The sequence below is a fragment of the Durio zibethinus genome, chromosome 6, assembly GCF_047325235.1.
Source record: "Durio zibethinus cultivar Kanyao isolate XHJ-2024 chromosome 6, ASM4732523v1, whole genome shotgun sequence".
NCBI lineage: Eukaryota > Viridiplantae > Streptophyta > Magnoliopsida > Malvales > Malvaceae > Durio > Durio zibethinus.
In genome coordinates, this window is record NC_143167.1 from 20,655,011 (window position 1) to 20,674,587 (window position 19,577).

At 26.6% G+C, this 19,577-nt stretch overlaps 2 protein-coding genes across 6 annotated transcripts; both read right to left on the reverse strand.

Annotated features, from left to right (window-relative positions):
* Positions 1-2,329: 2,329 nt before the first annotated feature.
* LOC111285731 (uncharacterized) lies at positions 2,330-3,991 on the reverse strand. Of its 4 annotated transcripts, none has more exons than XM_022875315.2 (2): positions 3,387-3,991; positions 2,330-2,840 (listed from the first exon to the last, which is right to left on the reverse strand). In XM_022875315.2, the coding sequence occupies exon 1, from the start codon at positions 3,786-3,788 to the stop codon at positions 3,585-3,587; it is 204 nt and encodes a 67-aa protein (XP_022731050.2). In that variant the 5' UTR covers positions 3,789-3,991; the 3' UTR covers positions 2,330-2,840; positions 3,387-3,584. The 4 variants fall into 4 exon arrangements, with proteins under 4 accessions (XP_022731050.2, XP_022731049.2, XP_089618382.1 ...); XM_022875314.2 differs by having other exon boundaries at positions 2,330-2,843; XM_089762256.1 differs by having other exon boundaries at positions 2,330-2,869.
* Positions 3,992-7,005: 3,014 nt separating this feature from the next.
* LOC149518485 (uncharacterized) lies at positions 7,006-10,453 on the reverse strand. 2 transcript variants are annotated; one of them, XM_089763349.1, is made up of 3 exons: positions 9,931-10,453; positions 8,190-8,245; positions 7,006-7,668 (listed from the first exon to the last, which is right to left on the reverse strand). In XM_089763349.1, the coding sequence occupies exons 1-3, from the start codon at positions 10,061-10,063 to the stop codon at positions 7,456-7,458; spliced, it is 402 nt and encodes a 133-aa protein (XP_089619475.1). In that variant the 5' UTR covers positions 10,064-10,453; the 3' UTR covers positions 7,006-7,455. The 2 variants fall into 2 exon arrangements, 1 of the variants encoding a protein (XP_089619475.1); XR_016343336.1 differs by lacking the exon at positions 9,931-10,453 and adding an exon at positions 9,063-9,422 and having other exon boundaries at positions 7,009-7,668.
* Positions 10,454-19,577: the final 9,124 nt, after the last annotated feature.

Consider the following 19,577-nt stretch of genomic DNA (forward strand, 5'->3'; position numbering starts at 1 on the left):
GTGATTAATGAAGAACCTCAAAATCCAACTCCATTTCACATGCCGAGTCTAGGCGTCCCTGAATACATGAGAAAATATACACCGCCACTCTCTTCTCTTGAACTCAAAAATATCACCAATTAAGCTACGGAAAGAGTGAAGTGCAATATCAGCAGAATTAATCAAGTCCATATTAACTTTAGCAACTAACTCAAATCACTTTCCTAAAGCCCTCTTCCCAAGCAAGAAGCAAACCAAACTTTCACCGCCTACAATTCAACTACGTACTATATTTGAACATCAACCCATGCCTCCAATTCAACTACTATATTTGAACATCGACCCAAATGAGCTTTAAACCCCACTAACCAAGCAGCATTATGTGAACAAATCTTACCACCTACACTAGAAATTCAGGATTTCCGCGAGAAACCCATTTGTATTGTTATAAGATACGATAACTCGTCAATTAGATAAAAAAAAAAAAAAAAAAGAATTGCCATCATTTTTGTTGTGTTAGATGTGGTTGTTCATGTAAATGAATCTTAAACTTAATTAAAATTCTTTAAAAATATAAATTTTGATCTACTTAATAAAATTAAGTTTAGAAACACAATACATGCTAATAAGGTATTAACGTGTACATTGCTCATATAAAATATAAGACTGATTAATCTCATATTATCTTAAAATTATTTTATCTAAATAGATTTTTTATTTTTAATTTTATCAATTTTATTTTATTTTATTTAAATTTTAAATATAAAAATTTTATCAAGTATTTTTCAATATTTTTCATATAACTCTAGAAATTCATTTACTTCAAAAGTATTTTAAAATAAATTAAATATGCAAATTTATTAAAATAAATCTTATTTGAATATTTATTATATCTTATATATTATATTTTTTATTATCAAATAATTGAAACAATTTTTAAAAAAAATAAGTAGGATATAAATAATTAATTAAATAAATAAATAATAAGAAAAAAAAGCCAAAAGTTTGGGTTAAAACCCAACTCAAATCAGACCTGGGCTTGTTTCTTTTGGGTCTGGTCAACACTAGTCCAAGTTGAAATTTAACACAGATTAAACGGGCCAAGTAGGGTTAATGCGATTGGGTTGGGTTAAAGTACGGCTGCTAGCGGATCCTGTAGCTCTGTCTTCTTTCGAAGTGACAAAGGTAAACTAGACATGAATTAATTAACCTGTTGAAAATCAAATATATTAATTAAGATTATTAAAAGAGAAAATAGTAATTTACTAAGATTTTTTTTGAAAAAATATTTAATATTGCCCACACGTAAAAATGTTAATTGTTAACAAATCCCTTTATGAGGTAGTAAACAAATTACTTGAACATAAATTAATATAGAATTTCTATGGCAGATCAAACATCAACCTTATTAGAGCCAATCAAAATTAATATAGTGGTAAAACCTTGTCTCAATAAAAGGAGGAAACCTGAAATCTTTAAGTTTTAGGCTTAACTCTTATCAAACATGAGTTTAGTCCAAATTTATATTATTAGTTTTATTCATTGATTTCTTCTTGAATTAACTAGATATGTCGAATAATGTTTCATTGAATTAATGCAATTTTTATTTATACTTGTAATCTTCATAAAAAATTTTAATGGTGGTTTAATTTGGGTAAATATACAATTCCTAGACTACAAAAACGTGTAAAATGTTGACGTGCAGTTTCTAATTTTTGGAAAATCTTTCTTTAATTCTAGGGATCCTTATCTCTTCAGTTGTTGCACCGACCTCAAGTTGTACTTTTTTTTTTTTTTTTTACACTTCTTGCCAATTTCATGTGCGCGAACAAAAGCATGAAAAGTTGTGTCTTGCACGTGAATAAGGCGTTATCTTAGTATCAAGGAGAATCAAACCTTATATTAGTATCAAGAAAAGACCTAGACCTAAGTACCAGTTCTATGGATTTGATTTAATTTTATATTAAATTTTATTTAACTATACGTTGCTTCATCATTTAGTTTTCTTATCTGATTTTAGCTAATTAATTGTTTATATGAAATATAATAAGTGATTGTGGGAGTATAAATTTAATTTATACTATTAATGTTATAAAAAAAGTTAAGTCTTCGATCCCTAAAACGTCTCACATATTAATTTATAATGCTTATTCCGTCTTAAATTGATTGTTCGTACTTAATTAGACAAGAAAATGGTAGAAAAAAAATACCAGTTTGATATTTTAAAATTATTTTTTAATATTGATGTCTCATAATAATTTTTAATATTCAAATTCAACAATATTAATTATTAGAAATTAATATGAAATATACAAAAAAAAAGTTTTAGATTTTAAAAAAAAAATGAATGTGAAAGATATAATATTAACTTTCTTTTTCTTTTATAGTTTAGATCAACTTTCAATTTAAGATAAAAAGAAAATATTTAAAACTCCAAAAGAAAAAGTGATTTGAGCAGTAAAATGAAGTAGAATGGCGATATTTCTTAGGCGTTGGTCATTGCTGACGGTTTGCTCTATAACAGTGACCTTACACTGCAGCTGGTTTTTCAGCGTTGAACTAAATCAGGAAAGCGAAATATCAGCCACTTCCCCCTCAAATGCGAGACAAGACAAGTTTGTACATTTGGTGAACGAAACCACACCCCCCCCCCCCCCCCCAAAAAAAAAAAAAAAGTTAATCGCGTGTTTGGCATGAATAAAAAAAAAGTACAAGTTGATCCGATAGTCGGAAGTCGGGACTTGGGAAAAGACTTTGTGTTCTAAGTTCTAACCAATAATTTCATACAATTCTGTTGCTATTTTCCGTTTGATACCGAACACACCTTAAAGGAAATAACCTCTGATTCTTCCGCCCGCTCCCTTCTTCAAGAAACAAATAAATCATTTTCCTAAGAAATGAAAACTGAAATATTTATAGAAAGGCAGAACATATCTGATTCTATTAAACATACAACTTAAACTAAGTACTGTTTGACAGTATTATTAAAAAAAAAAAAAACTGCTTCAGTGCTAATCTCACAAATAATAAATGTGTAGAGCAAAAAAAATATACTTCACTAAAAAGGAAAAAGTTTGCAGCTATATATATAAAATAAATAATCAGGTAATGGCGAGCATTAAAATATACGATATTATTTCCAGTTAATTTTTAATTACATTAATCAAGAATTTAATTTCGTTTTAAGCTGATTGACAAATGCAGAAGTTTCTAACCCAGAAAATTAATGTTGTGTGTTAAACTATATATATATATATATATATTTAGGAGAAGAAAATGGAATCTCAGATCTATTTTCTCTTTCTTGAAAAAAAAAAAAAAAGCTTAGAAACCTCTTGATCATGGCAGAACAGAAAAAGAAAGTGGAAGGGAAGGGAAGGGAAGGGAGAGAAAAAAAAATCGATTACCACGGAAGCAGAGCATCTACAATTATGAGGATCAAAGCATTCGATGGCCGCCATTCAAATGCTTTGAGATTTTTTCACATTGTCCTGAAACAGAAAAGTCTGCTAAACATTCAAGAAATGAATTCTCAACAACATTCCCAAAAAGAAATATAAATAAATAAATAAAAAAGAAGAAGAAATTAGGAATCTAGAAGTTTGCTAGTAAGACAAGACCAAACGCCTGGAACATAAGGTGCAGGAATATTTTCTCTTAATCTTGAAGCAAATGGCTAAGAAACAGAACCTCCACTGGCTCTCAACATCCACAGCTTCTACTTTGCCCCCACAGTGCGGACAACACCCAGGCGCCTGCTGTCTTCCCAACTCTCTCTTCTCTTCATCACACAGAAATACCAAACACATTTTTAATTTTCCTTTGCAGAAGAATTGCTTTTTCTTTGTTTGATCTGAGAACTGAGATTGAATTTTGAATAGAGGTTGGAACGTGAAAACTGCAAAGCAATGTGAACAGCCACGGCAGAAATAAAGGACAGAAAGTAAAGGCTAGGAAAAGATGTCAGACAGACGAGTATTTATCTGTAGACGGGATTCATACTTGGACAGAACATTCTTGCTGATTTCTTTTATCTTTTTACAACCAATGTTTTGCTTTTTTACCATTAATTTATTAGTAACTTTTAATCCTCCACGTGTCCTAACCAATGATATCTTTGTCGACGTGATCACTGATTCATTTCACAACCTGTAACAGTAGATAATATTGTCTATATTTTGAAAACAAACAAGTCATTTTCGAGTTTAAGCTAATTTTATGTTTTAAATTTAATTTGATAGCTATGTAAATCAATTTAATTTGATAGCTATGTAAATCAATTTAAGTCAAGGTTAAATTTTATATTTATCCACATATGTTGAATTGGTCCATAATTTTGCACTAGATAAATGAATAAAATAGGCATACGCTTCCTTAATGGTGGAGCCAAGGTCAAACAAATGATGCGTCCTGACTCCTAACTCACCACGTAAAAAACATACAAAAGTACTAAATTCTTTTGAAGTTGCAAGCACCATGAATAGACTTTTCTTCCCCTGTACACACTAATTTTCTAAAAATGAATAGTTAGTAATTGTAATTGATTACTAATTTCCATTTTCTTTATCAAATGTGTTACCTTATCTTCATAATTATTTATGTTCGGCAACGAATTTAGGATTTTTAAAAAATTATTTATTTATAATATAGAAAAAAATTTTATTAATTTTATCGTTAAAGAAGATAATAAAAAAAAATTTTAAGATTATAAATTGTTTTAAAATTTTTAATATTTCAAATTTTCATAAACAGTTTTACTGAACAGGTAGATCCTATCTGTTTGTGTTTCAATATTTTAATATATAATTGCAATATATTTTAAAATTTTGATATTTTTATTAATATTTGTTTTGTGGTTTTATTTATAAAAATGAATAAAATATTTGGTAGATATTTTTTCATTAACAGGTATGGTTGATGGATATACTTCAACGAACTCGTGCCAAACAGGGGATTAAGGTCGTTGAAGCAGAAAACAGGAAATTAATGTAAGGGAGCAGACATAGGAGAAACACAATTATAATTGTCTAGCTCCGCAAAGGCGAAGTCTTTTACGTTTCAATTTCAACGGATCAACTTCAACAAGTCTCGTCTTGTATATAGGTTTTGTTTTGTCCCCCAGTTAACCGACTCCCCAGTTGAATCTGGAACGTTACATCGCCCTGGGCTCTACAAAACCTTTACTTCTCGAATTTCTAATATGGCCCAGTTTATGACTTTTGAAGCTCTAGATTTAACTTGATGATCTACAATACTTTTCTATATGCATAATGGATATTTATTATTATTATTATTTCCTTTCTGTTCCGGTCGAGCAGAGCAGAACTGAACGCTTGACATATAAAATCAAAAAATTCGGAAAGGATAAGTCTCATTGTCCATTAATATATTGTTATATATAATACTTTATATACAAAATCTGCTATATTAATGGTTTATTCAAGTTCTATTATGCATAATAAAACTTATCTATCATATTATTGTACATTAACATTTTACTATTAAATTAAATTTAAGTTGAAGGTTTATCATAGAAAACAAAAGTAATGCATACTACATTACCAAAGTCTTCTTACAAAAGTATGTCTTCTTAGAATAACATTACATGTTGCATTCGTCGTCAATTCCTACCTTGATCTTCGTTTTTTTTAAACTTTCATTTCAATTTTTTATTTTTAAATATTCAATTTAAAATTAATTAAAAATAAGTAAAAATATTCAATTTAAATATAAATTAATAAACAATCAATGATTTAATAGATGTGTAATAATTAATTAAATTTTAATAAATCGCTATCATATGTAGGCAAAATTATTACAAGATAAACTTAAAAAATGTAATAAACAAGGGAATACAACAAATATAAACTCTCCTAGCATATTAAACATTTAATATAAAATTAATTAATAATAAATAAAAAATTCATTTAAATATAAAATCAAAAAAATTAAAAAATTAATATATATATATATATATAATAGTACCATTTTAGCGCTTATCGTCGCTCTTGTTTATTTTCTTACGTAAAATCTCTCATCTATATTTATTCTTGTCACCAAACATCCATCTATTAGCCACCCCTTTGCTTAAATTTTATATTCCCTATCTCCTTTCATCACAACCATCATCACCATCATCCAAGCCCAAAAAAACAATAATAATAAATAAAATTTCAGGATAAAATTCAATATTAGCCATGGATGGGTAACCACCACAAAAGTAGGGTAAAACCCAAACAAAATTTCCATTAGCAACAAAGCAAACATATACAAGCATATTAAGAGTTGAAAAAAATATATATTCTCAACCCTGATTTTTCTTGTGCTGATATTCATCCCTGTTACGCTTGGGGTTAATTAAATTGCTTTGGTTATTAAGAAATTGATACTAAAATATTAGAATGTTTGTAATTATTTGAAATGATTTTGTTCTCCATTAATTTTTTATTTAAGATATTTATTATTATTTTAATATAAAATAGGCGAAAGATCAAGTTATATTAAAAAAATTTTACATCTTTTAATACTTTTTTAAATTATTGATCTTAATAAATTTAAGAGACATGAAAGACAAGTAAAAAAAGATTTAATCTCATCTTTTGGATCTATTAAAAATAAATAAATAAATATAAAATTGAAAAATTTTACAACAATGTAAGTTAATATCTCTCCTATGAAATAATAAAAAAATTCATTTGCATACTTTTACTATTACAAATATTTAACATTTAAAAAGAAAAAGAATTTATATTGAATATTTAATAGACCATGATTAAATTTTTCTTGTTGCGTTTCCATATTGTTTGTAACCAACACAATTTTTTAATTTTAAAAATATAAAATACTTTAAATTTTAACATTTTTATAAAAATATTTAAAATCAAAGAAAAATAAATAAAATATAAATAATTATAACATTTTGTTAATAATGTACTAGTGTTGGGCTTGACTTCGCTCAATCTATTTTAATAATTTTTAATATTTTTTTGAATTGGTATATATTTGAATTAAAAATTAGAATAATATGTATAGTTAATACAAAATAATAATTTAAGAGAAAGTTAACATTGTTAATTACTAATTTTAAAAAAGTTGGACCATAATATGACCATAGTAGAAAGCTATAATAGAACATCATTGCAAGCCAAGAAAACCATTCCCCCATCCATGGAAAAAGGAATTATGCCATATTATCAAATCTCTAGATAATACTAAATTCAAACCCCAAAAAATTCCAAATGATATGTAAATAGGGTCCTTCAATTTTGTTTGCTAACAAGGGAAGGAGACATGGCTGAAGAGAGAATTACCTGGTACTTGGGAGACATAAGAAGTCACACTTGATCCTCCATCCAACTTAATTTGTGGTCTTTCAACCCTGGGATATGCAAATGAAGACAAATCCCTTCCTAAATGGCTACTTGACAGTCCGATGGACATTGTAGGCATTTTTACATCACTGAAGGGCAATTGATGCTATACGAGAGTTGAACCTGCTGTTGTAACATGAGCAAGGGGTGAAAAAACTGGGAAGCTTCTAGAAAATACAATTGCATGGATTGATCGATCTGATGGCAAAATGTGAACTTCATGTGATGCTCCATGGTTTTCAGTTGATCTAATAACATTTGTTTGCAATGACTGAGATGCATATGTAACAGGTGCATTAAATCTCTTGGGTTCTTCCATCTGGAAAAGCATTAAGGTAATCAAACACTCAGCTTTCGATATAATCTTAAGTAACTTAAATGCCATGAACATTTTCATTATTTACAATGCCTAACACAGATGTTCTTTTAGTAAAATCAAGCAAAATTTGCATAAACAACTAAAAAGTTTAACAGCTTATAGATTATAGAAAAAAGTATTTGCTAACAAAAAAGTTAATATTACTTTCATACATATCATGAAAATGCTGCATAATTTAGGGGAACTATAGGAAAATTCCTTCAAATAGCATGATTAATATACTATTTTAGCTAAAAGACGTCAAGCTGTTCAAGAAGCTAAATATAACAACACATTAAGTTACAATACCTTGGTAGAATGGTATTGCAACCCTTTAAAGCAACTTATGATTCAAATGCATTTTTCACTCTATATTCAACAACCGTTTTAAGCCATACCCATTTTCAGTGCTCAAAACCATGAACCTAGAAAGTAACAACTAAGCCACAGAGAATATCAAACCAAAAATGACCAAAACCTGCCATTAGTAAAATAGAGTTCCACCTCGCTATGGTTTTTCGAGTAGATAAACCACGAACTTTGCATCAAGAGATAAACAAAGTTAACCAACAGTTATGAACATGTAATGAGAGATAACCAGTTTCAAATGACATTTAATTATGATAATGATAAGTTGAATGTTCAATGCAAAATAATAATGACAGGAAGCACTGGTTTGTTGTATGTTTAATGAAGCCCTGATTCAACCAACAGTCAATGATTATGCTAATTTAAGCATGTGAAGCATATCAACAGATCCATATAAAAAGGCAAGGGATGGTTCAGATCCAATACCAAATGCATTTTTCTAGTTAAGATAAATTGAAACATGTGGGATATGTGAATACTTGTTCAATATAACAACTGTTGCAATAAAGGCAAATTTATAGAATAAAAATTTCTAATGAACTTCAACTTAATCCCCAACAACATTCAACAATACCTGCATAAAAAACACTAACTAAACAAAAAACACAAACCAATACAAAAAACACAAACCAATCCACAAAAAAAACCCAATCCGATTACCATCCATGCAATATGCAACAAATATTTTAGAAAAATAAAAATAAAATAAAATAAAATGCAAACCTAGCAACAAATATTTTAAACAAATTAAAGAAAAAAATCATACCATTGAAAAAAAATTTGATCAAAATCCCTATGATTTATACAAAATTTTTACATGTCTTCATTAATATAAAAAAATGCAGAGAATCCATACTCAATCAGTTGCACCAAAGATAGCCAATTTTACAAATGCAAAACTGTACATTTCACTTACAATCATCCTACATTTAACTCATTACTTAATTACTACAAAAATCGAACTACAAAAATGATTTAAAACTTACCATCCAAGCAAAAGACCAAAAAACAATCGACTTATTAAAATTAAATTCGATATATTTATAAAACTCTCCACCATAACTTCCTTCTCATTATTTCATTCCCTGTAGGTTTCCACCCGATTCAAGACTCTCAGGTTAGATAGGATTGACCCGAATCGTAGCTTGACTGAAAACTTAGCTCTGCCACCTTTAATCAAGTCAAGATTTAAAGCTTGGACTTTTCATAAAACGGTGACATTTCCCCAATCCAATGTTGCAAATTGAGAGAGTTTTCAAGGAGGAGAAGATAGTAAGAGAAGGCCATTAAAATGAACGATCCATCTAGAAAGAGAAGGACAAAAAGGTAACACTTGATTGTGAAAGAACATGGCAAAAGAAGAGGAGAGAGAGGGTAGAGAGAGTAGAGCCATTGAAACATGTTAGGCAAAGTAGAGATGAGTCAAACAAAACTTACACCTGTAGAAGCTATTGGATGCCACATGTTATTTCTTTGTGTATTCTTATCTTATTCCTGCTGACAACCCACCGGTAATGGCATGCTCAAATATAAAATTATTAAGAAAAAAGCGATCATCACCAAAATCCTTAAGGATCATTTTTATATAGGAAAGTTTTTCTCTAATTTTAACAAATTCTAGGACAACCAAAATTCCCATGTTTAAAAATTACAAAAACTAAAAACCTCAATGGAGATTTTCAACTTAAAAATATAGAACACTCTAAATCTTAAAAAAAAAAAAAGAGAGATATAGAGAAATAACATCGAAAAGATATTAAAAAAATAAAGCTCACAAATCTAACAAAATGTGATAATAAAGCTAACTAAACTTTGTCCTGAAAATTACCAATAGAATGTGATAATAAAGCTCACCTGATAATCTTCCTGACATGGTCCGGTGGCTTGTCCTCTTTCTGTGTTTTGACAAAACCAAACTTTCTTTTATCTTCATAGCTCTTAGAGTTAAACTGCATCCATTTTCGAGCCTTCTCCTCCAGCTTCGCATTTACCTCCTGTGGAGCTGTCTACAGAGCCAGCACTGCGTACAAAAGCTACACAACTGGAGGTGGCGGATGGTGGATCCTTAGTTCCCGGTAGTGCTATCTGAGTGCCATTATTGTTGTTATTCCACATGGCAATGTCAACCGAGAAATTTCTACTTCAGTGATACAAAATGAAGTCCTAAATAAAGACATCGAAAAAGGTATTGACCTTTGTTTTTTAAGTTAAGGTTTTGGTTTTTTTTTTTTTTTTTTTTGGGAGTGGGGGTTTGTGTTTTGTTCTTTTCTCCTTTCTTTGTGCAAAGACGGTAAGAATTTTCGAGTAAGATGAAGGGATTGTTTGATTTTATATTTTTTTGTTTTAGCGATAAAAAAGAAAATGAATATGGAAAAGAGCTAAAACTATGAAAATAGAGAGTAGAACAACCTGGAAACTGTCATCCAGGTGTTAAGCAAAGGAAATGGTCAATGAAAAGAAAAAATAGGTGTCAAGGTTAGATCCCCCAAGGGATGCTTTTTGTATAAAGTTATATATAGATGTTGTAGATGGTAAATTTATTTTTCATAAATTTTTTTTATTATTTTTAATACTTTTTTTTGTCTTTATTTATATATTCATATCTATTAAAAAAATAATTCATATTATGGGAATAATAATTAAAATCTTCTAATACAAATACGCAATACTTTTAGATAGCATTTGGTATTATTTTCAAGATCCTCATGATAATTTAATTATCAAAGTGATTTTATTATTAAGGTGACTTCGTCACTCGTGATCTAAAATCACTTTATTTAATTAAGAATAATTAATATTTAGTAATTAAATATTATTATATTTGGTATTACTAAAAATCAAATATTATTTTGTTTGAAATTATCAAAATAACCATATATATTATAATAGCAACACAATTTAATGATTTTAATGTTATTTAAATATAATAATTTGTGTATAAAATATTAGCAATATTTTATTTGCTTCACAATAAATATAATTAAATTATTAAATTAAAAATATATTTATTGATAGTAAACTAGTTTTTATATTATAAATTATGTAAAAAATATTTGAATTAGAAAATAAAACTAATATATTAAAATCAAAGATTATATTATAAATAAATTTAATAAAATTAAAAAATCACACAAAATATTTTTAAAATTGTTACAATGAATATTATTTTGAAAATATAAAAATTATAATATAAAATAATTACAATTAATTTTAAGAAGAAGCAAGTTTTAATTCACATATTAAATCGGTAATATTAACTATTATTAGTTTTACATATCTTTTCACCTAGTAATAAAAGTTTCCCACCCCTTTGAATAAGAATTAGATCATCCTCTAAGACAATGATTTAATCACCCTTAGTGATCTAAAACCATCACCACATAAAATCACTAAGTGGTTTACCAAACGGGTTGATTTAATCACCATGCATGGATCACTATGATTTTTTAAGTGATTACTTCATACCAAATACTACCTTAGTAGGTGTCCAAAATTTTTTTTTCACTTAAGAACTTCTAATAAAATAGTCACAACTTTTCGAAAACTCTTTTTGTTTCCAAAAATTTCTAAATTACCATTCTTATTATTCACTTCATTCAACTAAATTTTTACTTACTAAATTATGAAATTTAATTAAGCAAACATAAAACATATACCTAAATAAATAAAAACATATTGGTTTTGATCCATGTCAATTGGTCATAAATCGATATAGGCTAAGCCTAGGTCATATCTGGCTCATCTTTCTTGTATGCTTTCATTTTATTTGCTCATTCCTTAATCTTTTTGGATAAAACTTAGATGAAATTCTCTAAGTGAAGTTTGTGAAATTTCTTAATAAAAATAATCCAATTAAAACTTTAATAAAAAAATAAAAACTTATAGATTGATAGAGTTTAACGAAAATATTAACAATATTTAAAAAAAATTAAAAATACCATTTATAATTTAAATTTGTTTAATACTTATTTAACAACAAAAATTTTATCAAAATTTTTATTAAAAATGACTATCTAAAAAATATATTAAAATTTGCTAAAACTTTTTAAAATTTATACACTTGATCTATGTATTAAGAATTTTTAATTTATAGGTTTTGATTTTTGATTTTAGTTTTTACTTAATTTTTAACAGAAAACTTCACAAACTTCATCTACTTTTTTTTTTGGCCAAAAGCCTTTCCTATCTTATTCTGCATTTTCCTTTTTCACTTGTCATTGTCATCAATCGTTGCCGACAACTCTTTTTTCCTCTTTCATTCATTTTCTTATTTCCTTTGACTAATTCATTTTTCTTGTCTTATTTCTACTAATAAAATAAAAAACCCTAACAAAACTTCATCATAAAACAAAAAAAAACCTTATTTTCATTTTTAGCTTTTTTTTTTAATTTTTGTAGATTTTTTTTTTGTAGTTTTTTTTTCTTGTGATTTTTATATGAATTTTCTAATGAATTTTTTTTTTAATTTTCCCTTTTTTTATTGGTTTTTCTAATGGTCTATAGTTTCTTCTTGGTTTGGTGATGCTTGCTTAAAGTTTGCAATTTTTGTATTGATTATGTCTTGGCTTTGGCTTTGAGAGTGACTTGTTGTGTTCATGGTGATGGTGGTTTTTCTTATAGATTTTTTGAGTTTTTTATTTGTTTTGCTTGTTTGTTTATTTACTTGTTTCAGTAAGTATAATTTTTTTGGTAATTTTTTTATAAAAATTTAGGTACAGTTTCCATGTCATCCTTCTTCTTTCTATTTCTATTTGATGGTTTCTTTTTGAAATCAGAAAATGGGTTAAATATAAAAATAGTTCTTGAACTATACACTTTTTATTAGTTTAGTACCTAAAAAAAATAAAATTATCAGTTTGGTATTCGAACTTTAATTCTACATCATTTTGCTACTTTGGACTAACACCATTAGTCTACTTGCTAACGTGATAAGAATATCCAATAAGATACTAACATGTGTCAAAAAGTCTAAGAAATGCAATGTCATTAATTGTCATGTCAGCATTAAATAATAAAATGTTAAAATTTTTAAAAATATTTTAAAATTTTTTTAATAAAAACTGAAATATTTTAAAAAATTAAAAAATATGAAATTTTTTAAAAATATAAAATTAAAAATACATATATGAAAACTTTCAATTTCAAAAATCTCAAAATTTTTATATTTATTAAAATTAAATTTTTTACATTTTTATATTTATTAAAATTACAGTTTTATATTTTTGTGAAAAATTAATTATGTATTTATTAAAATTAGAATTTTTTCTATAGTTAACTTTTATGACATCTATGAAAAAACTCATGATATATGATAAAATGGTTTTTTTATGATATGAAATAAGTGTCATGTTGTACTTTTTTAGGTGATATTTTCCATATCTACTAGGTTGCAAATCTGACTTCTTCAAATTTTTTATGTATACTGTATAGACATAATTAAAGAAGATGAAAAGAAAAAGAAAAAAGTATACAAAAGTTTTAGGCAAATTAATATTCAATTATGGATCCAAAAGTAATAGGTACATTTATAGCTATCAATAGAGATGAAAGCTTTTATTGAAAAATTGAGGAAGTAAGTATAAAAACTTTCTTAAGTAAACATAAAATAATCTATAATAGCAATAGTTACTTTAAAAGTTGCTAATAAAGTTAAAATTTCCATGGAAAAATTAAAGAGGTAAGCATAATCTTCCTTAACAAAATATAAAACAATTTAAAGAAACTGTTGTAAGCAGTTTAGATAAATTTTCGATTACCAATTGCAGTAATAAATAATAACTTGGAAAATTTTTAGCCTAATTTTGATGAAAATGCAATGGTTTCCTGGATTAAGATTGCTATCATTTGTAGATTGGCGTCAACTTTAAGAGGAAGCTTTGTTATTGCTTTTGCATATATACTGAACTTCCTATTCTTGGTCATTGCTTAAAATTGAGAGGTTGATGAAGGATGAATTTTTTGTTAGAGGTTTTTTAGTAAATTGAGTCAAAATATGTTGTTTTCAGTATAGCTATTATTTAAGTCAAATGAAAAAATAAACTTAGTTTATTAATGTGTGGAAAATGAGGTTGTTGTTTATTACCAAGATGTAGGAGGTTTGCACATTTGTTTTAGTCAACGTGCAATTAAATGTAGGTATGTCATCTTCATTGTTAAAGTTATTTTCAAAATTTTAATCTTCTTCATCAAGTCTTCACTATTATATAGAATGAAATTCTCAGATTATGAACTTATGTATTCTAGGTTGATAATTTTCATGTCATGATTTATTGGTTATTGTGCTTAAGATGAGCTAACTTGTTTTTGAGCATGATGAAGTTTTAGTGCAAAAAAAAAAAAAGTTAGATTAAGTTATTGTTTTGAATTAAAAAGTAAGGGATGAAGAAGTTAGGAACTTTTTCTTGTCTGGATTTCATTGGTAGTTAGAATAATTTGGCTACAAGTGAAGAAGAAAACATTGATTGTGCCATTGTTTTAGTAGAATTTAAAAATATCAAAGTCTCCTAACTAGAGGTACCGGGTAACAACAAAGTTTCTCCAATCGTTATGACAATGCAAAGTACTGCGAATTATAATTAAATCAACTTTGAATGTTTTTAGGTTTAATCTTTTGAGGTAAATTGTCTTTGGAGTTTGTAAATCTTGCATGAATAGCTTAATAAAAGTTGTTGAATTTCTTACAAAATGAAGAATTTGTTAGTTTTTGTAATTATAGTTGTAATTTTTTTTTTTTTGTTGAAAAGAAAAGATAACATGCATGGAGTATAATGTTTCTAATAGATTAATGCAAAAAAATTTTTAATACTATTTTTTTTTCAAATTTATCTTTTTGCTTGTCTTTATTTATTCTTTTTTAATCTACTGTTTATTTACTACTATAATTCACAAATGTAAGCAATTAATCTTTACTAATCAAATAAATTAAGTACAAAAAATTGAAATAAACACAATGAATTTAAGGTGTATATTATGGATATCAAACAAATAAATAAATGTGAGCGTTAGTTCAAATGGAAACATCAAATCAAAATAAATAAAGGGTGTTGTGTTAGTGTATTCTTATTTTTTGAGCAAATATTCATGAATTGAGAAAGAAAAAAAAATTGATTATGACAATAATAAAACAAAGCATTATCAAAGAAAACAGCAACTCAAAGCCTCAATTCTAAGACAATGAACAATATAATAAAGATAAACACACACTTGACGGAAACCCAAATTCTTTTAAAGAAACTTAACAAATTACAAAAATTTATTTGCTTACCATTGAGTCGTGCAAAATCGTGGATCGGAACATGATTTTGATGAACTAGGGTGAATTGTCAAAAGATGTCATGTTAAGGAAATATGAGAGGGGTGTCATAGTCAAGTATTAAGAAATGAAAAGATGTAGGGTTTTTAATGGTTTTATGTTTTATGTGTTAAGAAGATGAACAAGTTGGGTGTACATAAGTATAAGGTTTAGGTTTGTTAGGTTGGTTTTTGAGGAAGGTGGTAAAAGTAATTTATTTTTCTAAAAGAGTAATAATATATTTGAGATAAATTATTTTTGTAATTATTGTTTTTATTTTTTACTAGTGTATTATTATGACAATAATTTTTTTACTAATATTAATATAGTCATATATTTGTTTATTATATAAATTAGATATAATTAAAATAATTATTTCTAGTTGTATTGATTTTATATTTTAATTAAGGGGTACAATTGTTAAATTTCAAGAATAAATAAAATTAATTACTTTATTTATGGGTTAAAATAGTTATCCCCTTCTAATTTTTTTAGAAATATGTATAATGTTTTCTGCTAGGGTAATTACTTTTATAAAGTAAAATGATAAATTTTGTTATGAAATATAACATTGTTTACATGGAATATGGTTAAACTTGAAAAAAAAAAGTTAGTTTTCAAGTTTGTAGTTATAATTTAGTTTGAAGACTTGAAGAATACTAAATAATAATATCTTGTTGGTTACAAAAGTGATGATCATATTTTTTTAATTGGAAAAAAAAAATGTCATTTGGTAAATGGTTAGATTTTCTAGTTTGTTTAACTAAGAAATATAATTGCAAAAAAACTGAAGGTGTTGCTTGGTTTGTGAGATTATTTTTTTAGTGATTTTCAAAAAGAAAAATTTTGTATCTAGTTTAAAGTTAACATTTTGTCTCGATGCATTTTTTCGAATGTTTTAAAAATTATGTAAGCAAAACAATTTAATCAAGAATGCATGTTATGTAGCATCTGTTTTTTTTATAACAAGTATTGTAAAATTGACAAAAATTTATTATGGAACATACTTTGCATTTTTTAACATATAAAAGAAAAGGATGATGTTTTGCATATGCATTTTAGTATTTGCAAAGTATTCAAAAGGAGTTAACCAAAAAAGAAAAGAAAAACACCACAATAAAAAAAACCCCCTAAAAAAAAAAAAAGCAGAAGAATATAATCATGAAGGTAGCAACAAATATCATTGAAATGATAATATTTGATGTCTTTCATATGTTTGATGGGTAAAAATATTTTTTGCATGTGTAAAATTTGTCAATAGTTACTATCTTTGGGTGTTCCACAAAGTAATTCTAGCTTTGGACCTGGATTATGTCAATAACAAAATATAATAAAATGTATAAAAATTTGACATTAAATTTGATTAAAATGTTATGTTTAAGAAAAAAGATTAGAGAAAAATAATATCGAAGATCTGTATAAGGGTTGGAGAAGAGGAATACGACAATTAATAAATGGAATTATATGAAAGAGGTAATTTTTTTTATTCAAAATAGTAACGAAGCTAATAACTTTATTGTTTCATAAGCTAATGTAAGCATTAATACATACTTAGCTGGAAGAAGTTACAATAATTTCTTTAGATGTTTATAACAAAGTGTTGGTTGTACTTTTTTGTTTACAATCAGGTCTATCTTTTTGTTCTAAAACATATTGGACATGAGTTGTTAATATGTCCTCAACACCGAACATGAAAGGCTTATTCTTGTCTAATGCATCAGGGTTTACTATATTTGACAAACTATTTAATTGAAAATATAAAATAGTAAGTGACATATATAAGAAGTATTTATTGAAAAAAGTAGAATAATAGATGAAAGAATGCAAGCAAAATTTTTTTAATGGCTATATAACTATTTGCAACCTTGTTTTTTGTTTTTGTTACAATAGGTTTCAATCTTTTGGTGAAAGATTTATTTGGAAAAATGTGCCTTGCTATCTCTTATTATAAATTTTGCACTAGTTGTAAAGTTTCAATTGCTGAGAGACTAACATTTAGTTGATTTAATTTTTACGCAGTTGTTGGGTTTTAGCTACAAGTGGGGTGCTAGCTATAATGTTGGACTATTTATCACTCTCATGCAACAAGTTATCAATATCTTGAAAGGTAGCTTCTATTGAAACTTTTGGAGCTTTTAGCAAGACTATGGCTTCGATGGCTTCAGTTGCACCTGCAGATGATTGAAAGTGTTGATGTAATACCTTATCAACTTTGATCTTTTCAGAATTTAGAGGTTTTAGAGGATTCATATTCAACTTTCCTTTTTTTTTCCTCATTTTTGAATCATTGCAACCGAATAGCTTGTATGTAATGATGCCTTTCTTAATTGCTCTTGAAGTCAGATAACATCCAACAACTTGATTTCATTTATCAATGATTTTACTAGCCCTAGAAGCACCATTTTGTTCATCTAATTGAGCTGCAACAATTGTGTGAATGTGGCACTAGTTAACTTTTCTATGGATTTGCTAAATACTATTAGTCACATTTGTGCAATATTATCTTTTATGAGAAATTGTATTTTAACTCTACAAGATTTATGGAAAAACTTGTCAATTGGAGTGTAATTATGGGAAAAAACATAAAAAAAATAGTATTTTGTATTACATGTTAATGCAATCTTTTTTATCTAGCTAAACTTTCATAATGTCTAGATTGGGAAACTTACCCATTAGACATAAAAATTATAGAGTCATCACCAATATTTTTTATCTAGCTATGATTGACCACTTATGTAAATCTATCCTTTTTAAGGTTATCCTAAGCCAAAGTTGAGAGTTCCTAAAAAGAATAGATTGTAATCTAAATCAACAGAACTAAAGTTCAGAAGTCAGTTACGTACATGAAAGGTGTTAGCATCCCTTTACGCCTAAAATTGGTACCAAATTAATTATGTGTTATCTAATTTAAGCCTTATCAAATATGGTTTTATCATGAAAATAAATCAATTCCAATCTTTTTGTTTATTTACAAAACATGGTGATACAAAAATTTTATCAAAATATCAAACAATCAAACAATCATGCAATAAATATTAAGTCATTCCATACAAAAATTATCATGCAAATATATTATAAATCATACCAAATATCATGTAATAATATCATGCCTAGATCATGCTAAAACATTCATGCAAGAATGTCATGCAAATATATTAATTATCATACAATAATAACAATCATGTAAATATATAATATCATGCAAATATATTATCATGCAATAATAATAAATAAATAACTAGGTAAATAAATAAATTAATAATCATACAATCACACAAATAAATTAATAAATTAATAATCATGCAAATAAACATGCAATTAAATATATAATCATACAAATAAAAATATTAATAGTCATGCAAACACACAAATAAATTAATTAATAATTATGCAATTAGACATACAATTAAATATTTAATCATGTAAATAATAATATTAATAATCATGCAAATAAACATGCAATTAAATATATAATCTTGCAAATAAGGTTAAGGCTGAAATTTCATATGCTTTTGATATTTTTAACTCAACCGGAGTTAGACTTATGATTAAAACCCTTAACCTTAATATGATGTAATTATAAATAGAGACATCCAGAAAGAATACAGACACAAATCTCTCTTTTGAAATTCTCTTTCCTTCTTCCTTCTTTTCATTTTCTTCCACCTCCTTTATTTGTTTGAGAATTTGAGAGTATGAAATATAAGCCAATTGATTTGGATCATGAGAAAATTGTGATTTTTGTGAAAATTGGGTAGGCTCCATTACTAATTGTAATAAAGGTTGAGGGATGGACAAATATGGTTATAGTTTATAAAAATATCCCTGAAGATATGGAATAGGTTGAAATCTTGGGTTAGGATTATGGGCGAAGTAATCTTTGGTTTTAATTGCTTCTTGCGAATAGTAGTCCATTCACCTTGTTGTTCTAGAGGCTTTTTACCTCAATCCAGCAAGCCTACTTAAAAAATCAGCAAGAACATTGTTAGTTCTTTTAATGTATTCAATGTTAAAGTTATATTGACATAAAAAATTATACCACCTAATTCTTCTAGGATTAGTGTCTATTTTTTTATTTTTTAAAAAACTCTAACTGCTTGATCGTCAGTTCTAATTATAAACGGTTTAGGTGCTAGATAAATATGAAATATTATTACTACATTTTTTATCGCAAGTAACTCTTTTGCAAAAATAATATATTTTATTTCAT